The 22794-nt window shown below is 42.2% G+C and overlaps 1 protein-coding gene across 1 annotated transcript in view; it reads left to right on the top strand.

Moving 5' to 3' along the window:
- NXPH2 (neurexophilin 2) overlaps positions 1-21344 on the top strand; it is a 29507-nt gene extending 8163 nt beyond the window's left edge. The window contains exon 2 of the mRNA XM_065750372.1: positions 20198-21344. Within this exon, the coding sequence (XP_065606444.1) occupies positions 20198-20941 (744 nt within the window). The 3' untranslated portion in view covers positions 20942-21344. The remainder of the gene's footprint in view (positions 1-20197) is intronic.
- Positions 21345-22794: the final 1450 nt, after the last annotated feature.

Here is a 22794-nt window from a genome sequence, read left to right as displayed (position 1 = left end):
ACTGTGAGTCACACCAAGTTTTCCCTCCCTGTTGATCTTTTGTTTACCAATCATGCAGGTTTGAAGTGAATTATGTCTTTATTTTTTTTTTCCTTCCTTCTTCTCTGTTGGCTTTCACAGGACGTCTTAATGTACAGATATCTGCCGTGCTGACCCAGTCTGTGTTAAGGCAGCTTGTTGGTGTTAAAAGATGCCATCTAAGCGCGAGGAGTCGTTAGAGAATCTGGCAATTCTGCAAACTCAGATTCAGGAGGAAGACATTTTCTGACTTCTCTTGACCAACTTTTCTTTTGAATAAAAACAGTCTGAAAATGGTGAAATTAAATAACTCATGCTTTTATCCCACTGTCATCTTTCCTGTTCTACTGATAGAATATATATATTTTTTCTGCTTCAGACAGTGATGCTTTCACTTCCACATATTCTCATCCATCTCCAGACACTGCGTCTAGGCCGTATTACTGCGGACATCAGCAATGAGCCTGTAAGAATGGGACACTGTACAGTGTGTGTCTGTTCTGGAGATGTGAGCTACATGACTGTGTTAGCACTGTGTGCAAGTGAACAGCACAGTAGCAAAAGGCAAGATGAGTACAGTCACTTTGATCAGCTTAGAGCTCAGAGAGAATGTTCTCGTTTCCAGCCAGAATCTCCCTAACGTTACTTCCATCACAAGCTCTTCAGGAGTGCCTTCTGCTTCATGGACGAGATTGAACACACATCAGTGCTCAGAGAAAATACTGTGGTGGCTGAAAAGAAGAGTAACAGCAGGAATTATACATCAACAGATTGCATACCTAAATATTTTGCTCAGTCTCTTAATTTCTGGTTAAAGAAATATGCCACCAGCTCCTACGGGACACGTTTCTTTGCAAGCAGTGCCAATTCTCATAGCTGTCAATACATAAAAAAAGCCTCTCCTGAAAGATGCTGCAAAAATTCATCAGGTGTTTTGTTGATATACACCTGATAATACTTCAGATTTCCTCTTCCTGAAAGAAATGCATCTGTAAAATAGCTCTCTTACCCGACTCTGCAATCTGTTTCTCATACAAGGGATCATCTTTAATAGATAAACTTTCTATTAGGAGCTAGACAAGGTGCTATTTTTTCTTGCAGTAGTCAGAAATAAGAACAATAAATGCGTGGGAGAAATTCATCAATTTTGTTAGAACATCAAGGTGCATGCCTATCTGAAATATAGACTGTATGGAAACACAAATCAGTTCAGAGAAGGCTCCAAGTATAGAATTATTGACCCTGGAGGATAAGACACAGAATAACCTTTCTAGGCTACACTTTGTCAATTTTAAGCAGTGTCTGCAAGGCATTTTAGTATTTTAAGTCTCTTTCCTCTCAGAGAAGGCTTAGTAGTTAATGCACTACAGCTTTTAGCTGTATTGTATAGTAGCTAAATTACGCTACTATAAATATATATTAAAATTCAGGCACTTGCTACTGTTCTTTAAAGCAGTATAAATTAGTGCAACTCATTGATGTGAGTCTGTGAAGCACATACATGTTTCTATTCTTCCAATCTGATTGTGATCCCAACCTTAGGACCAACTGGTTGGGTAGTCTTTGCAGCATGTCACAGTGCTGGAAGGGATGGGGTCTGCAGTGCTGCACTGCTGGGCAGGATGATAGATGAAGATGGTAGATCAAAATGAATCCTTTTCCAGCCTAGTGAAATATAAATGCAGTTCTCGAAAGTTAGCTTTTAAGACAAATTCTTCTCTCACATGATGTTGATCATGTCTGTACTGGGAGATTTTGAAATCCATCTGACCAAAAAAGAAAAGGAAAAACCAAAAACCTTTGTTCTCTTCAAAATGCTTTTGCGCACTGGCCTTAGCCATATATTCAAGAAGTGCATTTCCTTCCAGACGACTTAAATATGGAACAGTCTGTGCCTAGTTATATTATGGAGCAAGGACAAACATCTCATCCTATGGCACAAAGTGTGCATGTGTGCGTGTGTACACAAGTGTCCTTGTCCGAGGCAGTGTCCTTGGATGTCAGCAGATGAAAACTATCCTTTAAGTCTATCACATAGTCCTTATCGTTATTTGTTTCAAAGGATATGTAAATTCATTTATATACTGCCATTCTAAGCCTATAACTGAGAAAATCAACTGTGAGTCACCACGTTTAAAAAATAAAGCTGCTAGGAAAATGTGTTTTTTCACTGGGCTGTATCCAGCATTCTGGCACAAGCATTTCTCTCATGAAGTCTGAGTGGGAGAAAAAGGTGACAGTACCTCTTCTGTTGGCCACGCCTAACCTGCTGAAGGAAGCCCACCCTTCCAATTTTATTGTGTCACTGGCATGGATGTGGACACTATCAGTATGAAGAGGGAGAGGTTAACATACATACTCAGCATCCATCAGTGTCTGTCAGACTTCAAGTTAAACTTTCATGACTATAGAATAAATAATAAATCCCTCCTTCAGATTATTCAATTTTGACAGCAACTTCAATCACTGTAGTTTGAGAATAACTTCATAAAGAAAGTTGAAGCAAACAACACTGTTTATCTTATTCGGTAATTCTGATTTTTTTGTTTATATTGTGCTTTATGAGAAACTATCTCAAAACTTTTCCGTATCAGTAACAACTTGGAAAGCTTAAACCTACAAAATCCCTCTGTGAATACTGTGCCCAGTCTTACAGGAGACTGGGACTTCATTTGTTGCTGACTGCCAGGGCAAGTAAGACCTACTAGTCACTACTTCTGAGCCCAAGTACTGACACTCTTTCATCCAAGGGGCAGTCTGCTCCCCTAAGCTGTGATATCCCTTGCTACTCAAAGTAGAGGGCACTCTTCTGCTCCCCCCACACCCACAGATCTAGTCTTCCGATAAGCGTTTGACAATCAGTTTAGTCAACCATAGTAAATTTAGTAAATCCATGGTAAATCTAACTGGCTATTCCCAGTCATCATCTTCCCCTTCATGTGCCCAGATATGACTTTAGAGAGGATTTGCTCCCTGATTTCTCCAGGGGCTGAGTGGAGTCTTAGCAGCTGGTAATCCCCCATATTGCCCTTAGCCTTTTTTGAAAGCAGTAACTACATTTGCTTTTCTCTGCGTCAGGGGACCTCTCTCAGTCTCCAAAACCTTTCAAACTTGATAGAGAACAGCCTTGTAGGAACATCAGCCAGCTTGCTCAGCATGAGCTCAGCCATCCAACCTCACAGACTATGCATGTTGAGATTGCTTAGGGGATCTCTAGCTCTGTTCTCTTCTACTGATAGTAACAATTGTGTAGGGAATAGAGTCAGCGTTTCGGGAGACCTGTAAATCTAAGTGCAAGTAATTCAAGATTCGAATTAATCTACTTCAGTCTACACTATATCACTCTATATTCATTATTTATCATTGGAACTGGCAGCACTGTTCTTGCTTAGTGGTGGATACTAAATGACCATTGAGCCAAAATTTAAAGAATCTGCTGCAAAGGAATAGTTGGTGTTCATATTTCTTTTCTCCAGTTGAGCTAGAAGAACATGATGATGCCGCTTCAAGTTTCTCTAGGGAGACCTAAGACTTCCAGGACGCAAATTCAGCCTTCCAATGTTGCAGCAGTGGATAGGCATGCAGAGTTAGAAGCAGATGTACTTCTGAGCATTGGAAATACTACTTTAGGAGGAGGATGTTCCAGGGAGGAACAGCACTCTTGATGACTCTGGAGCACCAATCCTATAAGAACTGCTTCAGTCCTCCATTTTTTTTTTCCTCTGTCCCTGAATAGTTTTAACATGATGTATCTTTCCCTAAAGTCTTCATCAACAATAGTGCAATAAAAAATTGAAAAACATTCATGTAGGTTAGACACCTTTTGGAGTAGAAACTTATGACCACCTTGCCTAAAGCACTGATTATTATATTTTTAGCTATATTACTTGTAACTATACCCGCATGTGTAGATATGTCTGCTTAAAGTAGACACTGGAAGATGATTTGTGGTTCTCCATAAATCTTGTCTTTCAGAAATCAGCTGGTGTGTTATGGATAGCAAGCTCAGAGGTAAAATTGCCAGCTGATGCTTTGAGTCAGACTAACAACTTCTGCTCCGGCAAAAATGATTTGCATTTTTAATCACGTTAGTGTCCTACATATTAAGGGCTTGTAGATAAATTATTAAATTGAGCCATTCTAGATAGACAAATGAACCTCAAAGCAATTATAACACCTGAAAATTGATCAAGTGTAGTGACGCTGATGGAAAGAAATTATGGTTAACCACTGTGAAGTTTTCTACCATACGGGAACTTCATTCTTCCCTTAGTTTGTTAGCTGATACAGTGACAGGCTGCTGAGAGATGACAGATTTAGCGAAGGATTTGGAATCTGAACACCTGTGCAGTGTCATGCATTTAAAAATAGAATGTGACAGCAAAACACATCAACACTCTAATGTCCAAATGGAAACCACAGGGGTTTTTCCTTCAGCTTTTTTTCCGGAGAAGTAGCTCTCAATCATCCCTGCTCAAGTAAACATATACAGCTAAAGCTGTTTTGTTGAGGTCCAGAATAATCAGGAACAAACTTTGGTGGTAGGCATGGGAACAGCAAAAACCACCATTTCTTTCCTCCAAACGTTGTTCTGCTGGTGTTCATCTTTTAGGGTTAGAGGGAACCTACGTCACTGACAGTATTTGAAGGGATCATCTCCACTACCCATCTCCTCTAGTAATATCCTCGAAACCTTAATCAAAACTAAAGCACATCATCTTGTTTTACTTTCCTGCTCTGCCACTAAGCCCCCAGAGTGCTCAGCCCTGGGAGCACGTCAGGCTGGGAGCGAGGCAGTGAACCCAGCTCATCCCCTTCCCATTGCAGAAGGGTAACCTTCCAGCATATCTTTTCTTCAGCAAAGCAATTCTTTCTGAAAGTCAAGTATTTTTTTCTTCACTTCGGGTACTATAATTCTGAGAGGGCATTTTTGCCCCTCTTTTCTGTTGCAATCCTATTAATTGCCTTAAAGACAGCAATCTCAGCAAAGCCATTTATTCGGTGTTTTGGACATCAGTTCTGTGTGATTGTGTGATGGAGAATTAAATAAGGTCCATATTTAGCTCATCTGTGTTCTCATTTATGTATGAGATACTTTAAACAGAGATAACAGCTATCACACATGAATGGGCTGCTTCTTGAAGTCAATGATATAAATTAGACTCCCTGTTCAGGAACATCTGGCACCCTTAGAACCTACTTCATATAATGATATCTCTGTTTATTAAAGAGGATTATGTAACAATATGGTTGATTCATTTCAGTGTGATTGGCATAGCAACTTAATTGGCCTATACAGTGTACTAGGGCAAAAAATAATAATAATAATAATTAGCTCATTCATCTGTGGATGACTGGAAGCACTGCATAGCATGCTCAGCTTCTTTAAAGGTGTGCAGTCATTTGATCCTGCAAGGAGCTGAACCTTTTTAACACTCACAGAAGCCTCCTTCGTGTTTTACGGGGCTGCTCAGCACCACACTGATGTTCAGATTCTGAGCCCCTGTCAAAGCCCACAGAAACCAGCAAGAAGTTTCCTTTGAACTCAGAAAGCACTCGATGACTTCGTGCAGATAAAGGAACCTTCCTGGAGAAACAGCAGGACAAAATGTGCCTTGAAGAATAAAGCTGGCTTTCCCCCACTGTGGTCTCTCTTTTCCCTTGAGCTGAAACTCCCACTTTCCAACTCCCAAATGCTATTAACATACCAGAAAATTAGCATGCAGCATCTAAGCTTTTATATTCAGCCCGGTGCTAAGTTTCATTTCCTCTCTTGTGAGGGTGACTACTCACACATGAGAAACATGCTCTCACAACACCCTATGATTGCTTTATGAGGTTACCACGGCTCAGCTGCGAGAGCAGTAATTGTTTTTGTTATCGATGCACCTCTTAGTAACACAAAAATGAATGAGTTATTTATGTTCCAATTACTTAATATCCAAACAGTACTTGCAGAATATCATTTGACAGCGATTCAAGTAACTTTCGGGATCCTCCGCTCTATTTTAGTTCCAAATGCAGTTTGTCGTGTCAGCCAAGAGACTGTTGTCTTGAGGCCAAATTCCCCTTAAGTGGAATTAATCACATCAGCGTAAGTTGTTTCTAAGCCCTAGTTTTACACCAATTTAAATAAAATTAGACGTTTGGATGTGGATTTCTCTTGTGTTTTTAACTTAAGATACTCTCAGTCCCCAGTGATTCTTCTTTTTCCATTTCTGTAATTGAATGCCAAATTCCCCATTGCTCTCCCACCCCCCCCCCAAAAAAAAAAAACAAAAAAAACCCCACACTAAAACAAGACAGAAACCTAAATTACAATCAGAGCAAGGATTTGACTTGAAGCATAAAAGAAGAAATAAGGCTGAAATTCCACATTTATCGCGCCCCGTTGTACCTAGATACTGCTGCACATCTGGTGTGTGAGATAATGCGCTGTTTAGAGAATGTGTTACGAAGACAGCAAATTGGAAATGAGTTTCAAGTCTTGACGCTACATTTCTTTTCTACTGGGAGCAAGCAAGGCTCTGTTTTTCACTCTTTTTGTAGGCTGTGCGATTTGATTCCCCCTGTCTGCCATATGAATAATGTACACATGAAGGGAATGAGAAAAGGAATGGTTCTGTACGAAGTATTTTGCGCAGCACAGCTCAGAAGACTTTTTAAAAATTCCCAAAGTGTACACCAAGGTTTAATTACAATATCAGCCATACAGTAAAAAATAAAAATAAAAATTAAGAGCTGTTCAGTTGAAGCCATGTGTGTAGCAAAAAAAAGCACATATTTCTTGTTCGGTTATTTATCATATAATGTAAAAAAATATAAATAATTAAAAGCAAAGGCATTCTTGGCATTCTGCAACAGAATATCTCAGTGCTACCTGATGTTATAGTTTGCTCTTGAAATGATCACACCTGTCAGTTGTTTGCATGAGTCCTGTGGCTACCAGACATGACAACTCAGATCTGCACTCATGTGTACTCACCACGTGCTTTTGAGATGCTCCTGGCTGAATATTTTCATTGGCTGTATCGGTCTTGGCATCTTAGAAGGAATGTTTTCCTCATGCAGCCTTAAAATGCAAGATCATTAGTACAGAAGTGACCCAGCCGTAGTACATTTAGATTTGGGCTTTAACATACAAGAAATCAAATACATCTCTAAATGTAGAACTTCAAACTTTAACTCTTCAGTGCCTGCGTTCTTCCAAACTAATCACTTTCTCTGTGTTGTGTGTACATGGCTGAACACCCTTTTCACTATGTGCAGTGAGGGAATTCCTGTATTAAAAACACGACTTTACAAATCTCCAAGTCTCCACGCTCAAGTCAATAAACTGTGCTACGTCAAATAACATTACAAGTCTGTGAAGTGCTGCCTGGCAGTGATGAACCCCTCCAGGAATGGCCAGGAAAGCTGTGGCCTCATCTAGAGAGAACATTGGTGAGCTCTCCTCCTGCCTCCCATCTGGACTGGGTTTGCCATGTGTAGTAGGCATGAGGAAAAGAGAAGATAAAGCAACAAAGTCAAGCATGACATTGGCACCTCAGGGAAAACATCCCCTTCCAAGTATTGGGCATCGATGAAGTGCATATCCAAATTGTTCAGATATTTCTGTCCAAATTCAGCTACCAGAATTTTGGCTGAAATTCAGCCAATGTCCTTATCTACACTTATGGGTACAGCCCGTTGCTGTCTGGAAGGCCATCTGCCAAGATTTTCTTTTCTGGAGCACAGTTTGGAAATAAGAAGTTTCAGTTCAGTGAAAAATCAATGTATTTGAGCACTTGTTCCCTGAACGCAAGTGACAGCAACCTGTGATCCAGCGGTCACATTCTCTCAGTACAGGACAGCTGGGAGGTTCTCTGCCTCCACCTCAACCAAGAGGAACGGCAAAAACAGATTAATTTACAAATCTCTGATCCAAAGCCCATTTGTCCTTCCCTCTGCAGGCATTCCTGAAAGGGTTCATCACCGCCAGCCGACACTTCACAGAGATCAGGACTTGTAATGTTATTTGATGTGGCACAGTTTATTGACCTGAGCGCAGAGACTTGGAGATTTGTAAAGTCACGTTTTTATTACTGGTTCAGTCATGCACATACATATTTATAGACTTTAAAAAATCTTTGTAATTGATCAACTAAGGCAGCGCATTCAATTTTAATACAAGGGATTACTTGCAGTCCCTGTAGAACCACCTTTTCTATGCAGTGGAGGCTGTTTAAAACATTTAAAGAGTTGCTTTTTTGGCTGTCTTACGCTTGTTACCAGCCTTAGTCTAGGCAGCAGTTAGAGTTAGATTCCTTTCCTTCTTTGATCTCCATAATCTGTATGAAAAGATGCATTAAAAACAAGAAGGAACACGTGCCTTTGTAAGCCTGACTTCTTACACATTGTCAGCTCTTGTATCTCATGCTCATCAGATCACATCTCACATCCTCTGTGCTTCTCAGCCCTGGTTTATTCAGTTTTTGAGTGTTAACAAGCAGCGTGAATAACCTCGGTCCCAAACCCATTCATAAATTTTGGTAAGGCTTTCTATACAGATTCAGAATGTGGTACTTAATGAGAAAGGCTTTATTTCACGATAAACCCTTTTACACAGGACCTGAAATAAGCAGTGACCTGTAAGGCTTGTTTATTATTATGGATTCTGGACTGCAGATTGGAAGCAAATTCATTCCCTGCCCAAGAGATCAAGACTACGACCAACTGAAAAAAAAAAATCACCAAAGAAATTTAAATAAACACCGATCTACAGAAGAGGCACTTCAGTACTGCGCGTGGTCAAAACCAGGATCGGTGAAGAGAAGGGCAGGAGTTTCAACTGAGAATTGTGGATAATGCAGACATCATCTCAACTTTTTGGAAACAAAATTCTGCTGAGTGAAGTCAACAAAGTCAACAAAGCCGAAATTGCTCATTGAATGTTTATCCAAACTGAATTCATATTCAGCCCTGCTGAGGTTCTGCAGTCAAAGGTTTGGGAAACAGCGCATATAGAAACATTGACTTTTAGAACACAGATATCCACTGAAATATGCATTCTTATTTGCATTATTCATGGTAACACAGGGAAAACTTTTTAAGGTTATGCGTTTTTATAGCCTTTCCTCAAAACACCTTTAGTATGCATATGAACAGAATGCTTCCTGCTGGCTTGTACATTTTCTAGGCTATACATTTTAGATGTGTGTGCCTTGAAAGCACAGTGCTAGAGACCTATCTCTGCCAGTCCTAGACTGCCAGTGGGGGATTCATCTGCCTTTACTACTTGTTTCACCAACTGCAAGCACCCTGCCAGCGTTGTTCTTTTATTCAACCTGGAAATGTTATTCTGTGTATGCTAATTGAAATACTTCGATTTCATCCTGTGATGAGGCTAAATTAATATTTGGGGTTATGTGCATGGTAATTTATGGTAAAAGAAAGGTTGAAAGCTGTGAAGATGCCCTGAACGTATTCCCTTTCTGTTTGATACAGATATACGTGGAGTAACTAGGCTTGAAATGGTATTTTTATATGCAAATTGCAGCAATTTGTATTAAGGCCTATTGTAGTAGAACTAACATTGTGACTGATGGAAGCCGTTCTTTCTTCAGATCCTTTTTCTGTTCTGCACAGAGATCCTAGACGTTAAGCTCCTCTGTAAATCAGTGAGCAGGAGCAAGCCAGGCACGCACTGAGACATTCTTCCAGTCAACCCAGGTATCAAACTCAGCCCTTTTCTGTTCTTTGAGCACGTCATGAATTGGTTACCTCTGGGCACAGGTCAGATGACAAAAGCACTTCTAATTAAACCCTACTAAAAATCACTTCCATTTAGAAAGGATTTGATCAACTAATCCCCAACTGTTTCCCAAATCTTCAAAGGACAAATAATTTCAGGCTGAAAGGAATTCTGTTTTTCCTTTTCTTAGGGGCACAAAAGATGGTTGACTAAATGAAAAGGGGTTAACGTTGGGTTTAAATGGGACCTTACAGTGTAAGTCAATGCTTCTGTCCCACTGCGCTGAGCACAGTGGCTGCAGGCAGGGCTGACTGCTGGTGGCCAAAGGGCAACGTTGTTCCACCTTCAAACTTAATAAAAGAGGCGGCGTCAGTCCATGATTTCCTCATCTTTAAGGGAGTAACTCATTTAGGAAAGCAGCATGCATGCCTGTGTGTAGGCAGCAATAAAACATCTGGAAGTGCCTCTGTGTGCTACCTCATGCTAAGTGGTTTCAAAAGGGAAAAAAGATTTTAATTTAATTTACAGAACCCCTGTGGTCTCTCACACACTGGGGCTGTGCCCACAGCCAGGAGCTCTGACCAGGGGACCCTGCAGCCCGAGGACAGCGGAGGATCTGCTGCCCAGCACAGCTTGGAGCCTCGTGGCATCCAGGCAGCCCCATCTTGCTGTGGAAAGTCAGAGCCTAGCATCAGGAAGACATCTAGCTTGCATCTTCTGGACAGGATATTTCCTCCATTACTTGTCAGAGAGTTACAAGAGGCACACAGCAGTGAAAGCTGAAATCAAGTTCAGAAACTGATTTTGGAGCTTTCCCCTCGCTATAGTTGTCTCCATGAAAGGCAGAAAAGTTTGCAAGCAGACGATACCTTGATGGAGCTTACAAGCAGGAGAAGGACCAACTTAGTACACTGATAGCAACGGGACAAGGGCGAATTACTTCAAACAAAAAGACAAGAGATTTAGGTTAGGTGTTAGGAAGAATTCTTTACTCAGAGGGCGGTGAGGCCCCGGCACTGCTGCCTAGAGCTTTGTGGTGCCCCATCCCTGGAGGTGCTCAAGGCCAGGTTGGATGGGCTTTGGGCAGCCTGAGCTGGTGGGGGCAGCAAGCCCACGGGATGGGGTGAAAACAAATCATCTTTAAGGTCCCTTCCAACCCAAGCTATTCTGTGATGGACCTTTTTCATTATCTCCATCACTTCAGTGACAGCTTGTTAGGAAATCCAGCCCGCAGTGAAGCAACAGAAAAATTGTATGCCTTATTTAAATAATGGTGTTCATTGCCCATTAAAATGTAACTTCTTGCTTTAAAATAGGATTAATTAAAATGTACAAGAATGCAATTCAGTTACATTTTATGCTTCAGCCTAGCACACGCTTTTCATAACTCATTCCCAGAAGTAATATTCATGGCAGCACAGCGTTCTCAGCCCTGCCATTAAAAGCGCAAATGAATATAAAACCTGTTCTTTTCAAAAACTTGGCTCTGGTATTGCCATTGTTAGGTTTTTCATAACGTATTACTTTGGCCATTACTGTTTTGTGAGATAATTGTATCAGCGATCTAACTTTTGACAGTATCCACAGTGGTTGAAAATAGTTTGCTGCAGCACCTTTGTCTTTTAAAGGCCATTTGGGGCTTGTTATTTTAATCCTTGTGCAGCCTGATTTATCACTTCAAACATCTGTCAGCTGCGCTTTGTCTTGAAATTGATAGTGATAGTGTTACTGATTTTTCAACAGCAGCTGTTGGAGGTTCATTAGTTAGGCTCTCAAAGGGAGTAGATAACTGTAATATTTTTCTTTGTTAATCATCTCTCACATGCTGTTATAATACAGAGTTTGAGATCTGGTAGAAATCAGCTTCCCCCTGTTTCGAAGTTGTCGGGAGCATCCTTTTATTCCTTTAATCTGTCTGGATTATTAAAACTCTTCCTCACAACGCAGTAAAAAATTCAAATCTGGCACGTGAGCGGTGAGATAGAAAATCACTGTTTTCTGTGTCATGCTCAGCACGGAGGAGGTCAATCGGGTTTCAGAGTTCTCATCCAAAAATAAATCAACTCCAAAGAGGAGATTAAGGGCTGTTCTGTAATTGATTTTTAATTCAAAATTTATAAGGCATACAAAACCTAGATGACAACTCGAGTAAAATCAGGTTGCTTTCTAACAGGCACAGCACTTTTCCATTTATGCACTTTCCCTGCCACATAAAATAGTCTTAATGGGTGACTATGACTCTTGAAACACCTCCCCCCAGACATCCTTACACACCCACCTCTATCCAGGTGCCTCGGTGCCTCCTGCTTCAAGGGACTGGAGCATCCGTGGGCTATCCTGCAGCCAAGAGCATGCCAGCACTACTGCTGGTTCAACAAGCAGTGCTCGCCAACAGATAATTACAGTTTGAAATCAGTATCTTAATGATCCAGTCTCAACAAAGGTAAAGAGAAATCTCCCAGGCACTGAAGAAATCAGCAGGAGGAAGAATTATTAACTGTGAAGTTCAACAGATGAACAGTCAGCAGGTGCTGCCTTGGCAAAGGAACTGCTGGAGCATTCCTGTTTTAATTCAGTGTAAGAGAAAGCTTTGTGGGTTTTAGTCCTATGAGCTGTCGAGCAGTACCTGCAGGTGTGGTGGTGGAGACTGGAAGCACCTGGGACACCTCACAGGCTCACCAGGTGGAGGAGATATCTTCTAAAAACAACTCCATATTGTCTGGGATGCTAGATTCATCCTAAAGCACAAGTTTTGGTCCCCTAAGCTGATACATGTATCCATAGCACCAGAGAAGCTCAGTGCAGAATAGATTGCAAGAGTACAGCTGGGATTTTAAGCAACTGGTCCTCTCCAGCACTAATGGTGTTCTCTTCTTAACGCTGGCCTGGTCCCTTAGTACAGTTTGCATCAGGCACATGGCCAAGCCAGTTCAGAGAGCAGGCTGTGTAGGGGCAAGAGGCTGGCAACAGCTGCTGGAAAATGCCTGCCTGAAGAAACATCCCTGGCACACGTGGGAATGGCCAGAACACAGCTGCTGAAGATGAAACCTGCAGGCCCAGGTCACCTTTCATCTTCTCCCTTCCCCTCACCGGGATTAGAGACTGTTCTTGAAAAAAGCTCTCTTTGATTTTTAAACTCAAATTTTCAGCTTTTAGCCACCTAACTTCAGAAGTTCCTCAGAAGCCCCATCTGGATAGATTATCCCATTAGTATTTCAGAGACTTGATGACCTTTTTGCTTCTTTTGCTGAAGGACAGTTCATGTCTAACACAGTTGAAGCCACTGCCAAGTAGGTCAGGTATGGCTCAGAGCCACACCACAACATTTCCTTTTCTGTCCTGGGATCAGCTACATGTTCTTCTTAACCGTTTCACCTCCCTACGTATGCATATCTCTCAACTCAGATTTCTGTATCTTACTGAAACTGGATTATGTACTGTGGTACAACACCGCTTTTCGGATGGTTCATTTAATGTTCTATTGGTTCCTCACTCTTCAAAAAGAGCTGGATGCCTCTCAAACAGCAAAAACTACATAGAAATACCAATATCTGTATCTAATCAACATCAGTCACAATGATGAGCTTTTTTCTTCTGCAGACAAACAAGGTAACTATTTTTTATCTCAAAAATCTCTATTTTAAACTTAGGAAGAAAAAAAACCCAAATAGAACAATGTGAAGTCTTCAGCAGCAGAATTTGTGCTCGTAGTTTTGAAAAGAAGCAATTCTCAGAGCAAGTTTTCCATTGGTTCAGCAGAAAGGTAGATCAATGTGAGGCACACACATCATTTAAAAGCCACCTGTGCCATTTGTCCAATTGAGGCTGGAGGGAACGCAGAATCACAGAATTGTAGGTTGGAAGGGACCTCTAGAGATCATCGAGTCCAACTCTCTGCCAAAGCAGCTCCCAGCCCAGGTTGCACAGGTAGGCGTCCAGGCAGGTCTTGAACATCTCCAGAGAAGGAGACTCCACCACCTCTCTGCGCAGCCTGTGCCAGTGCTCCATCACTGCACTGTGAAGAAGTTCCTACTCGCATGGGTGCAGAACTTCCTATGCTGCAGTTTGTGGCCATTTCCCCTTGTCCTATCACCACACACTGCTGAGAAGAGTCCAGCGTTGTTCCTTTGCCTCCCACTCCTTAAATATTTACAGACGTGGATCAGATCCCCTCTGAGTCTTCTTTTTCCAAGGCTGAATGGACCCAGGTGTCTCAGCCTTTCCTCATAAGGGAGGTGTTCCACGCCCTAACACTTAAGCTAGAACTACTAATAGGGCTTTTGAGGGAAAAATGGCAAATACTTTCCCCGAATCACTTTTAGGAAAAGGAATTAATTGTAGGCTTCAAACTGTGGGCTTCAAATTTTCTGTCTTTGCTTCTGCTTCTTCCTCCTTGTAAATTTGTTTCCTTACCGAAGTGCTGTTTTAAGTGAAATATTATTTTGCGCTTTGCTAACCTACCTGATAACTTCTCCAGCCTTCAGGTGTACATGGATGTAGACAGAGATTTTCTCTCTCGGATCTCAGGAAGAAAAACAGCAAAGCACTTTTGGGTAGTGCTCAGTGAACCTGCTTCATTCAATCCCTGTATTTCTGCAGCTAGAATGAAAGAGGAACTTGCTGCTACTTGGGGAGAGGTAGCACTGAGTCTGCACATTTGCTTTTATGTTTCCAGCGTCTATTTCCTGCCTTACCTTCTGTGACAGCCTCCTGAAAGGCAAATAGCTAAGAAGTTAAGGAAAGCATCAGGCTTACCATTACTGCTGTGTTGCCTGCAGGTGTTTAAGTATTTATTGGCATCAGTTGACTTCCAGATAACGATATGCCAGAAAATGCAAATATTCTCAATTAAAACATGGATATATGGTTTGATTCTCCCATTCCTCCTTTCTCTCTGACACTTATCCCAAGGCACTCGAGGTATGGCTTTGGGGACATCACATCGCATCACACTGGCACAGTGCTGCATTGGTCCACACACACCTTCCCCTCTAGTCCCCATCTTCTCAGCCCCCCTCTGGACACTCTCTAATAGTTTCATGTCCTACTCTGTACATACAGCCAAGGGCTGCCCTTTCCCAGGTGCAGAATTTGGTGAAGAAACCCCAGGTGCAGCCAGATATGGGGCTTTGTGTTAGCTTTCCTTCATCTCGAATGAAGTTGTTCTTGTGCTTTCCTTACAACCAAAGTAAAATACAGAAGGCAGTTGCATTTCTTTGGAGCTTTATTTTCCCAGTACGGGAGCCACATCTCCTGCTGTCAGGCCCTAGTGCAAATTTGGGACAAGGAGAAATCAGAGCAAAATCTTACACCTGACCAGAAGCAAAGTGACTTCAATTCAGTGCAAGCAACTCCTTGTTTCCCAGCACAGGCTGACCTGCACCATCTCTTGTATTCTCAAGGGAAATATTAAATTTCCCCACAGATTTTTTTGGAGAAAAGGGATAAATGATCAAGGTTTTCCAAGCAAAAACCTGAGTATGAGTTTGGGCTGCTGAAGATCTGGTTATCCTGAGGGATTTTTCTGTGTGACAAGCCAGGATGTCAAGTCAAAGCTTTCATTCCTAGCAGAAGCTGCAGCGGTAAAAGAGTCAAACCACAGTTGCAGTGCATATGCTTACAACATCCTGCAAAATAAGGCTGTGATGAGACAGAACAAACACGTCTCTTTCATGTAGTCCTGCAAAAAGGAGACACTGCTTAATTCCTAAATTCCTTGAAGCATTCCTGACAGTAGTCACATCTGCTGCCATAAAACCCATCACGGCCTCTGCCTTTGGGAAAAACGTGTTTAATAATCAGTAAAGTTCAAACTCAGCTTGTTGTGATGAATTATTAGAACCCGTCATCATTTTCTTGCAAAAAAAAAAAAAAAAAAGGCCATAATGGAACACAATTTTATGTTTTTTTTCCATTTAATTGATGACAGTCTGAGTTTTTATTAATCTTTCTGGGCTCTGGTGTAAGATGCTGAAAAAGCTAATATGAGATCATTGTATCTGGTTAATGTGCGTGCTTTGCAAAATTGATAAGGCCTGTCAAGACATAAATTATTTAAAATATGATAAATGTGTTGAAATCATTGAATTTTCAAACAGATAAAGCAGAGCTATTTCTCTTCCTTCTCTCCCCCCCATTCCAAGTGAGGTTTTTGTGAAGCTGCTCGGTGATTCTGTGTTACTGTTGCAGCAAGATGCAGAAATTAGCAGGGGGAAGCCAAAGTGGTCAGCATCCTATGCAGCTACGGCAGTGGCGTGAGTAGGAACTCTTGCAGTGCAGAGTCAGCAGAGAGTCACTGTCTGCTGGAAGCTCCCCAGGATGAGTTTTCCTCACTGGCAAAAACGCGGGCAGGTGAAGATCGGTGTGTTCCAGCTCCCTCCTACCACCCCTTCCTCTTCCTCTGCAGGATAAACACTCACTGCATCACCAGCCAGTGGCCGAGCAGGGACTTCAGCTCTGCTTTATCTCAACAAACTTATTTATTTCAGCTAATTGCTGACAGTTTTTAAATGATCCCTGGCAGGGGTGAAGCCATATTAATGATTTCTGGTGACTGATGACTAACCTGGAAAAAATCCCCAAGGCATCGAAACCATTAACTCTTGCATGGCTACTCATGTTTTCATTTAGCGTCTTGCCCACAGAGAAAGGCATGGGAGCAAATTCCAGATGAAGGAGCATGAGTTTAACTGTGCAAACACAAAAACCCAGCCTTTGCTAACACCAGCATCGCATCAACACAGGCTGGTTTCATAGAAATGGCTCACGGGGAACCTTATTAAATCCTGTGCCTCTCTACCATGATCGGAATCATTCTTGGACAAGCAAGGTTTTTGAAGAGCAGTCACGAAGTACACAGAAAGACCCAGTGGTTTGAAGTTTGAAAACACACAGATACTCACCATGTTGTGCTTTGGCTTGAACTGTTCTTGTGTTTAATGTACCAAAATGTAAGAGCAAGGTGTGTCCGTACATCTCCTTGGGTCCAAGATAAAGCCCTCACTGGAAAATATCCATCATCTGACAGAAATTTGGGGGTAGCTTGGTGACATTTTACAGCCTCCATAATACTGAAAATAGATTAGATTATTTCCTCTGCTTGGAAATTGATGGTTTGGTGGGAAAGGGAAAGTGCAGGTGCAGCAGAAGAGAACTACAGCAACAGCCATCTATTTAAATGTATATACTCACTTCCCTAAGCTAGTATTTTTTTTCAAATACCCTACTAGCAATATTTTCCACTATAGAGAAGCATTATTGTGAAATGGGAAGATGCTGAGGAAGCCATTTTTTCCAGCATGCGCTGCATTCTTTTAATACAGATTTTTTTTATTTCCCGGAAATTGCTAACCAAAGTGAATAAAGTGGGCATTGGCCCAACCTTGCTAACAGCAAAAAGCTGTCAGCGAGTGGAGGGCCTTTGCGATGCGTAGAAGAAAATGATGTGTTAAGCGTTCAATTCTCTCATTGCAGGAAGCTTTATTTAAAATAGAAAAAGTCCTGCACGCACACAGAACAGAAAAAAAAAAAAGGTTTTACGTTCAGAAAATATCATGCACATTTCTGAACAATGCGTTCCTGCTCCAGCGTTAGGCACTGAGCAGAAGCAGGCTCTTCTTTGTTAGCTTGCTGAACATTTGCAAAAGCACACATTTGCTGTTCAGGGCTTGCAAAGTCCACCTTTCCTGCTACTGATTGTGCTGACAACTCAGCCCCGTTCCTACAACCCAGCAAGTGAAACAAGGCAGCAGCAGGGCAGAGTCGAGAGGGAAGGCTGCACAAGACTGGAGTCCTACATTCTGCGATCTGTTGGAGAAAGGAGGAAAAATGAGTAAGACACAAATTGTAGCCGTGCTGATTCGGTGCTATTGGTGCCTTAAATATCGCATCGATCGTGTGTTGTAAAGCTGTTTAATTGCCACCATGTCACCTCAGCTGAAGCAGCTTGTTTGCTGTGAGCATGCCAGCTGCTCGTTCACTGTAACACACACGTAATTAAAAGCGGTGGCAGTGGTTTAGCATGATACCACTCTGCAGTCCCACCATTTGAAGTAATTTCCACCAGTACCTCACTGATGTGACAAACACAACTTGTCTGAGCGTGCTCCACTGGCTTCCCATCCTGCAGCCGCTCAGAACCTCATACTACATTTTTCTTCTTTTTATATCAGAGCCTGCTGCAAAAAGCACTTGAGAAAGCAATGCTCTGCTATCTCATTTGGAGTGAGAGCCCCCAGAAGAGACATACATTGAGCATTGCCAGTAGCACATCACTCAGTGCCCTGTAGGGCTCTTTGTAAAAGGAAGGAGAGAAAAGCCAAGGAGCCATAGCGTGGCTTTCAGTAAGCACTACAAAAAGTAGCCCAGAAGGACAAGTTCCTGTGCCCTTGCCAAAGGACAGGCACGAGCAGTGCAGACACGAGCAAAGTTAGAACCTCCTGTGTGCTGAACAGCTCCTGCTGCTCCCAACTCAGCTACTAGCAGTGATACCAACTACAGGAGCCCGCATCTTCACGTGGCCTTGAGCATTTCATGCAGAACCCGTTTACTCATGCAGACACTGAAGAACATTTTGGGTATTTCAGCACTACCAGGGCTCTGTCTCCACTGGAATCTGGATGTGCAGCAGCACTGCTTCTCTTGGAGCTCTGAGACGCCTCTGGTTGGGTCGGGGTGAAGGACGGGTGAGCGTGTGCCTCATCTGAACCCAGCCCTGGCTGCAGCTGGGAGCACTCCCTGGCCGGCTGCTGCAGCTTCACCCAGCTGATTCTGAGCATGTGGACTGGCTTAGAAGTGGCTGAAGAGCCATGCATAAACATGACATTGCTTCACTGAGAACTTTCCATCACCGTGACAGCTTCCCTCGGCATCGTTATGACAGCTATTTGTGCTGGTGCAGATAAGCATCTGTCATTGCTTCCATTAGGATCTCCTATTTTCCCGAGTTCATAGCTCAGCCATAAAAAACATTGTGAGGTGGCAGAAACTTGACATACAAGGTCTCAGGCTGAGAGTGATCATTGGTGCCTTTTTTCTCCCTCTCTTATCAGAAGAGGAAAGTAATTTACTTACGTGAGCCATACCTGACCCCAAAGTATGGATCCAGCCACAGATTTATTCAGTGATAGCGTGGGATGGCATTTACTCCCTGTTTTGGCTACTCTAAGCAACATTCCATCTCAGAATTAGCACTGTGGTTGCCTACTGATTAGTGAAAACTTCATCTACTAGCATTATTGGAGTCCACCATGAAGACCCTGGCCCTGCAGGATCAGAGGTGTAATCCCAGCAGCATTTTGCCAGGAGGAAGAGGAGGGAGTATTTCACTGGGGGGGCTGCAGCTGGTACAACACTGCTCTTTCCCTGTTAAATCTTTCCCTGTTACTCGTGCCTGTGGTAACGTGCTGGTTAACCATGAATAAAGCAGCTGAAAATCTTTTCTTTGTATGTGAAGATTCTGGTATAAGCTTAAAGGGAACGATCAGAAATAACATACAAACACACGTTACAAAACTCGCGTTGAAGACTTCAAGGATGGTAGAAGAAAGGTAGATGTTCATTTCCAGGCTGTAGAAACACGGATCCTACTTCTGACTTCTTCAGCACATGCTCGAGTTCTGTATTTTCCACAGAGCTCCACACTCAAGAGAGAACAGGAAGACTGTACACAGGCAATATGCCTGTGCATTAAATTGGGCATCTGGTACTTACTAAGACACACCTTTTTGTAAGCTAACATCTTTCTGTTGACACTGGATGTTGTAACATGCTTTCTGATTGCAAACTCTTTTGCAATAGACTTAGCTTGGCCTAGTCACGTTTCCGAGAAAAGGTAAGATGTGCTCTTCAAGGAGAATTGCTCAGCCCTCCTTAAGACCTGGCCTTGCCATATTCAGGAAGCTTAGCTCTTGCCTCCAACACACCAAAAACCATGATTACTTTCAGAGCCTGACATAAACTTGGGCAAGAACAAAAATACAAACGTATAGTAAGCAATTTTAGTACACACAGATAACAGAGTTCTAAGCCTAAAGCATTTGTTACGTTAAGTAAGGAGAATAACAAAGCAGAATGGAAAAGTTCTGCTTTTCTCTTTCACTCTGTCTTTTAACAGAGGTGCAACTTGACTGTTTGCGGATTTCTTGTGTCCTTAGGCACGTTTTTATCTAACACAACTGTGAGAAAAACATGCTTGCCTTGCTTGTTGCATGATGGCCCTCAACCTGTCCAGAGATTTATGCATTTGTTCCATCAGATGGCTCCTAGTGAGCTTTTTGCATCTCCTGCAAGCTACTGAATAAAATCTTTGAGATTTCACGGGGCTGCAGAAGTTACTCATTACTACAGTGCACTGGAGTGGTACAAAAGTAAAAATTAATGGCTCCTTTTGTAGCTTGACATTTTTCTTTTCACACTTCATACAGTTCTTTTTCTGTTTTGGAACAGGTATTTTGTGAAGGTAATCAAGTCGTACAAGCTACAGATGTGCTGGACTGGGAAGACAAGGACGCTGCAGAGACTTTGGTGGACAATGTGGTCCACTCCAGGATCATCAACCCACTACGCCTGTTTGTTAAGCCATCCCCAGTACTGAAACATGGCCAGATGTCCTACTCAGACAGCATAGAAAACTTTTGGGATTGGTTGTCCAACATCACGGAGGTTCAGGAATCTCTCGCACGAACTAAACGCAGACCTATAGTAAAAACTGGGAAATTCAAGAAGATGTTTGGATGGGGCGACTTCCACTCTAACATCAAAACTGTTAAACTGAATCTCCTGATCACAGGGAAAATCGTCGATCACGGCAACGGCACCTTCAGTGTTTATTTCCGACATAACTCCACAGGTCTCGGAAATGTTTCTGTGAGCCTGGTGCCGCCCTCCAAGGTGGTTGAATTTGAGTCATCTCCACAGTCAACTCTGGAGACCAAGGAATCCAAGTCCTTCAACTGCCGCATCGAGTACGAAAAAACAGATCGCGCTAAAAAAACTGCCTTGTGCAACTTCGACCCCTCAAAGATCTGCTACCAAGAGCAGACCCAAAGCCATGTCTCCTGGTTGTGCTCAAAACCATTCAAAGTGATCTGCATTTACATCGCTTTTTACAGCGTAGATTACAAACTGGTGCAAAAGGTCTGTCCCGATTATAACTACCACAGTGAGACTCCGTACTTGTCCTCTGGCTGACAAAGTCGTGACTAACTGTAAGAGATCCAGCATCAGTCATGAAAATAAGCACCTCCATTGACCTTCTGGAGAGGAGTATGTTTTTCCTATCAGGTTCAAAAGTCTTTAAAAACTGTAACTGTGTTTGTGCTGTACTGTAACTAATCCAACTGTTTCCGTAATGATCATTTTTGTTTGAGACCATTGCGTTTGAGTATTCTCCTCGTTCACAAGGGAACCACCAGGCAGATGTGATTAAATAAAATAAATAAATCAAAGCAAATTATGTCTGTAACAAGCATCGATCTTGAAAATCAGTTCTTTAAAGCACACACCAAAGCAGTGAGGTTATTTTTCACTTGAACTGGACAACGCTTAGCAGGAAATGATCCTCTTTCTCATTGGGAACCTTAGGAGATGACCACAAAAAAAAGGGCAAGTTACAAAGATGACTCTCAGCTGCTTCCATACAAAATCCAAACGAACCAATCTCCCACTAATTTCATAGAGAATCAAGTCCAAATATAAATATTAAGCATTATTTCTAAGAGGAGAAAAAAAAAAGAAGGAAAGTACATTTCTACGTGCTGCAGTAGTTGTATGTATTCACTGAAGTGAAGACAGTAGTTCTTCCTTCAGACTTCTTGCCCATGAATATGCAACAATGTAATTAGATATCGATGAGCTTTAGCTTGTTAGACCCACCAGGTGCACAGGTTTGGTGTATATTCCTTCCTTCCATCGTCACCGGTGGTTTTGATCATTCTCAAGCATTCACATGTGCACCACTACCAGTTTCACAGTAACTGAGAGCACACGTACCCCAGAAAAAGATCATCTCCATTTAAGCCCAAAAACGGTACCAGCTTCCACTGGGGGGAAGTGGCTGTCTTGCTTCCCAGGCCCCAGCACCATGTTGTGGCAAGGAGAATCCATCAGAAGGAGGACTCACGAGTTTTCTGCTTAATGGCACCCAGCTGTCTTCCTTAGCACTGCATTTTTAAGATCAATACATTAAGCAACAAAAAACAAAGAGGACAACACAGATCTATGCACCTTCACCTAGAGCAGATTTCAAACACTCGCTGTGGGTACAAAGTAGTCATCGGGACTGGCACCCGTACAGAACAGCATTGCTCCATCACAGTCAGGTGTGGGAGCAGAGGGTCTGGCTGTGGTTTTGCTCTGGTATAACAGTGAGCTCCAGCAGTGCATCTTCAAGCACAGACTTCTTGCCCTTTCTTTAGGTATTGATTTACCACTGCTATCACAGTTTGATATCACAGGTCCTGTGCAAAAAGCCAGCTGAGGGAGCACTTCTATTACCTGTAATCAAACTAACACGCAGGGACCAAGAAGTTACGCATGGCTTAAAGGAAGCACTGTTAAGTTTGAGTGGTGCTTGCACCCCAACAGCTCAGAAGGACTCACTCATGAGCTCAATTCTGATTTCCATGGTAAAATGTCATAGAAAAAAACTTTACTGTTAAAACACAAACGTAACGATTGAGTTGTTTCTTTTTCAGGTGACCCATTCAAACGCGTGGTTTCGTTTTGCCAAGAATCTAACTGCTTTCCTTCTTTTCAGACACAGTCTCTCCTGCTCTAAATAATGCTTTTCGGTTTGTCTTCTACTGTTGACTCCTACAAGGTGTTCTACTTTGTATTCTGTATAGCGTGTCCTTGTTCTCGCTGTATATAAGCTTGGATTTATTGCTATGAGTTCAGTGTCTGGTGCTTTTGTAACTTAGCTGTAAGCCATGATTTTATTGCCATGTATTTTTACTCAGCACTGTAGGCAATTAAAAGGAAACCCTACATGCTAGTCATTGCAGAGTATGTGGAAACCATGTATGTATATACACTTGAATATG

This window comes from Cyrtonyx montezumae, unplaced genomic scaffold, assembly GCF_038088225.1.
Source record: "Cyrtonyx montezumae isolate F1298 unplaced genomic scaffold, pur_monq_1.0 scaffold_7, whole genome shotgun sequence".
NCBI classification, from domain to species: domain Eukaryota; kingdom Metazoa; phylum Chordata; class Aves; order Galliformes; family Odontophoridae; genus Cyrtonyx; species Cyrtonyx montezumae.
This window is presented reverse-complemented; position numbering and strand designations above follow the sequence as displayed.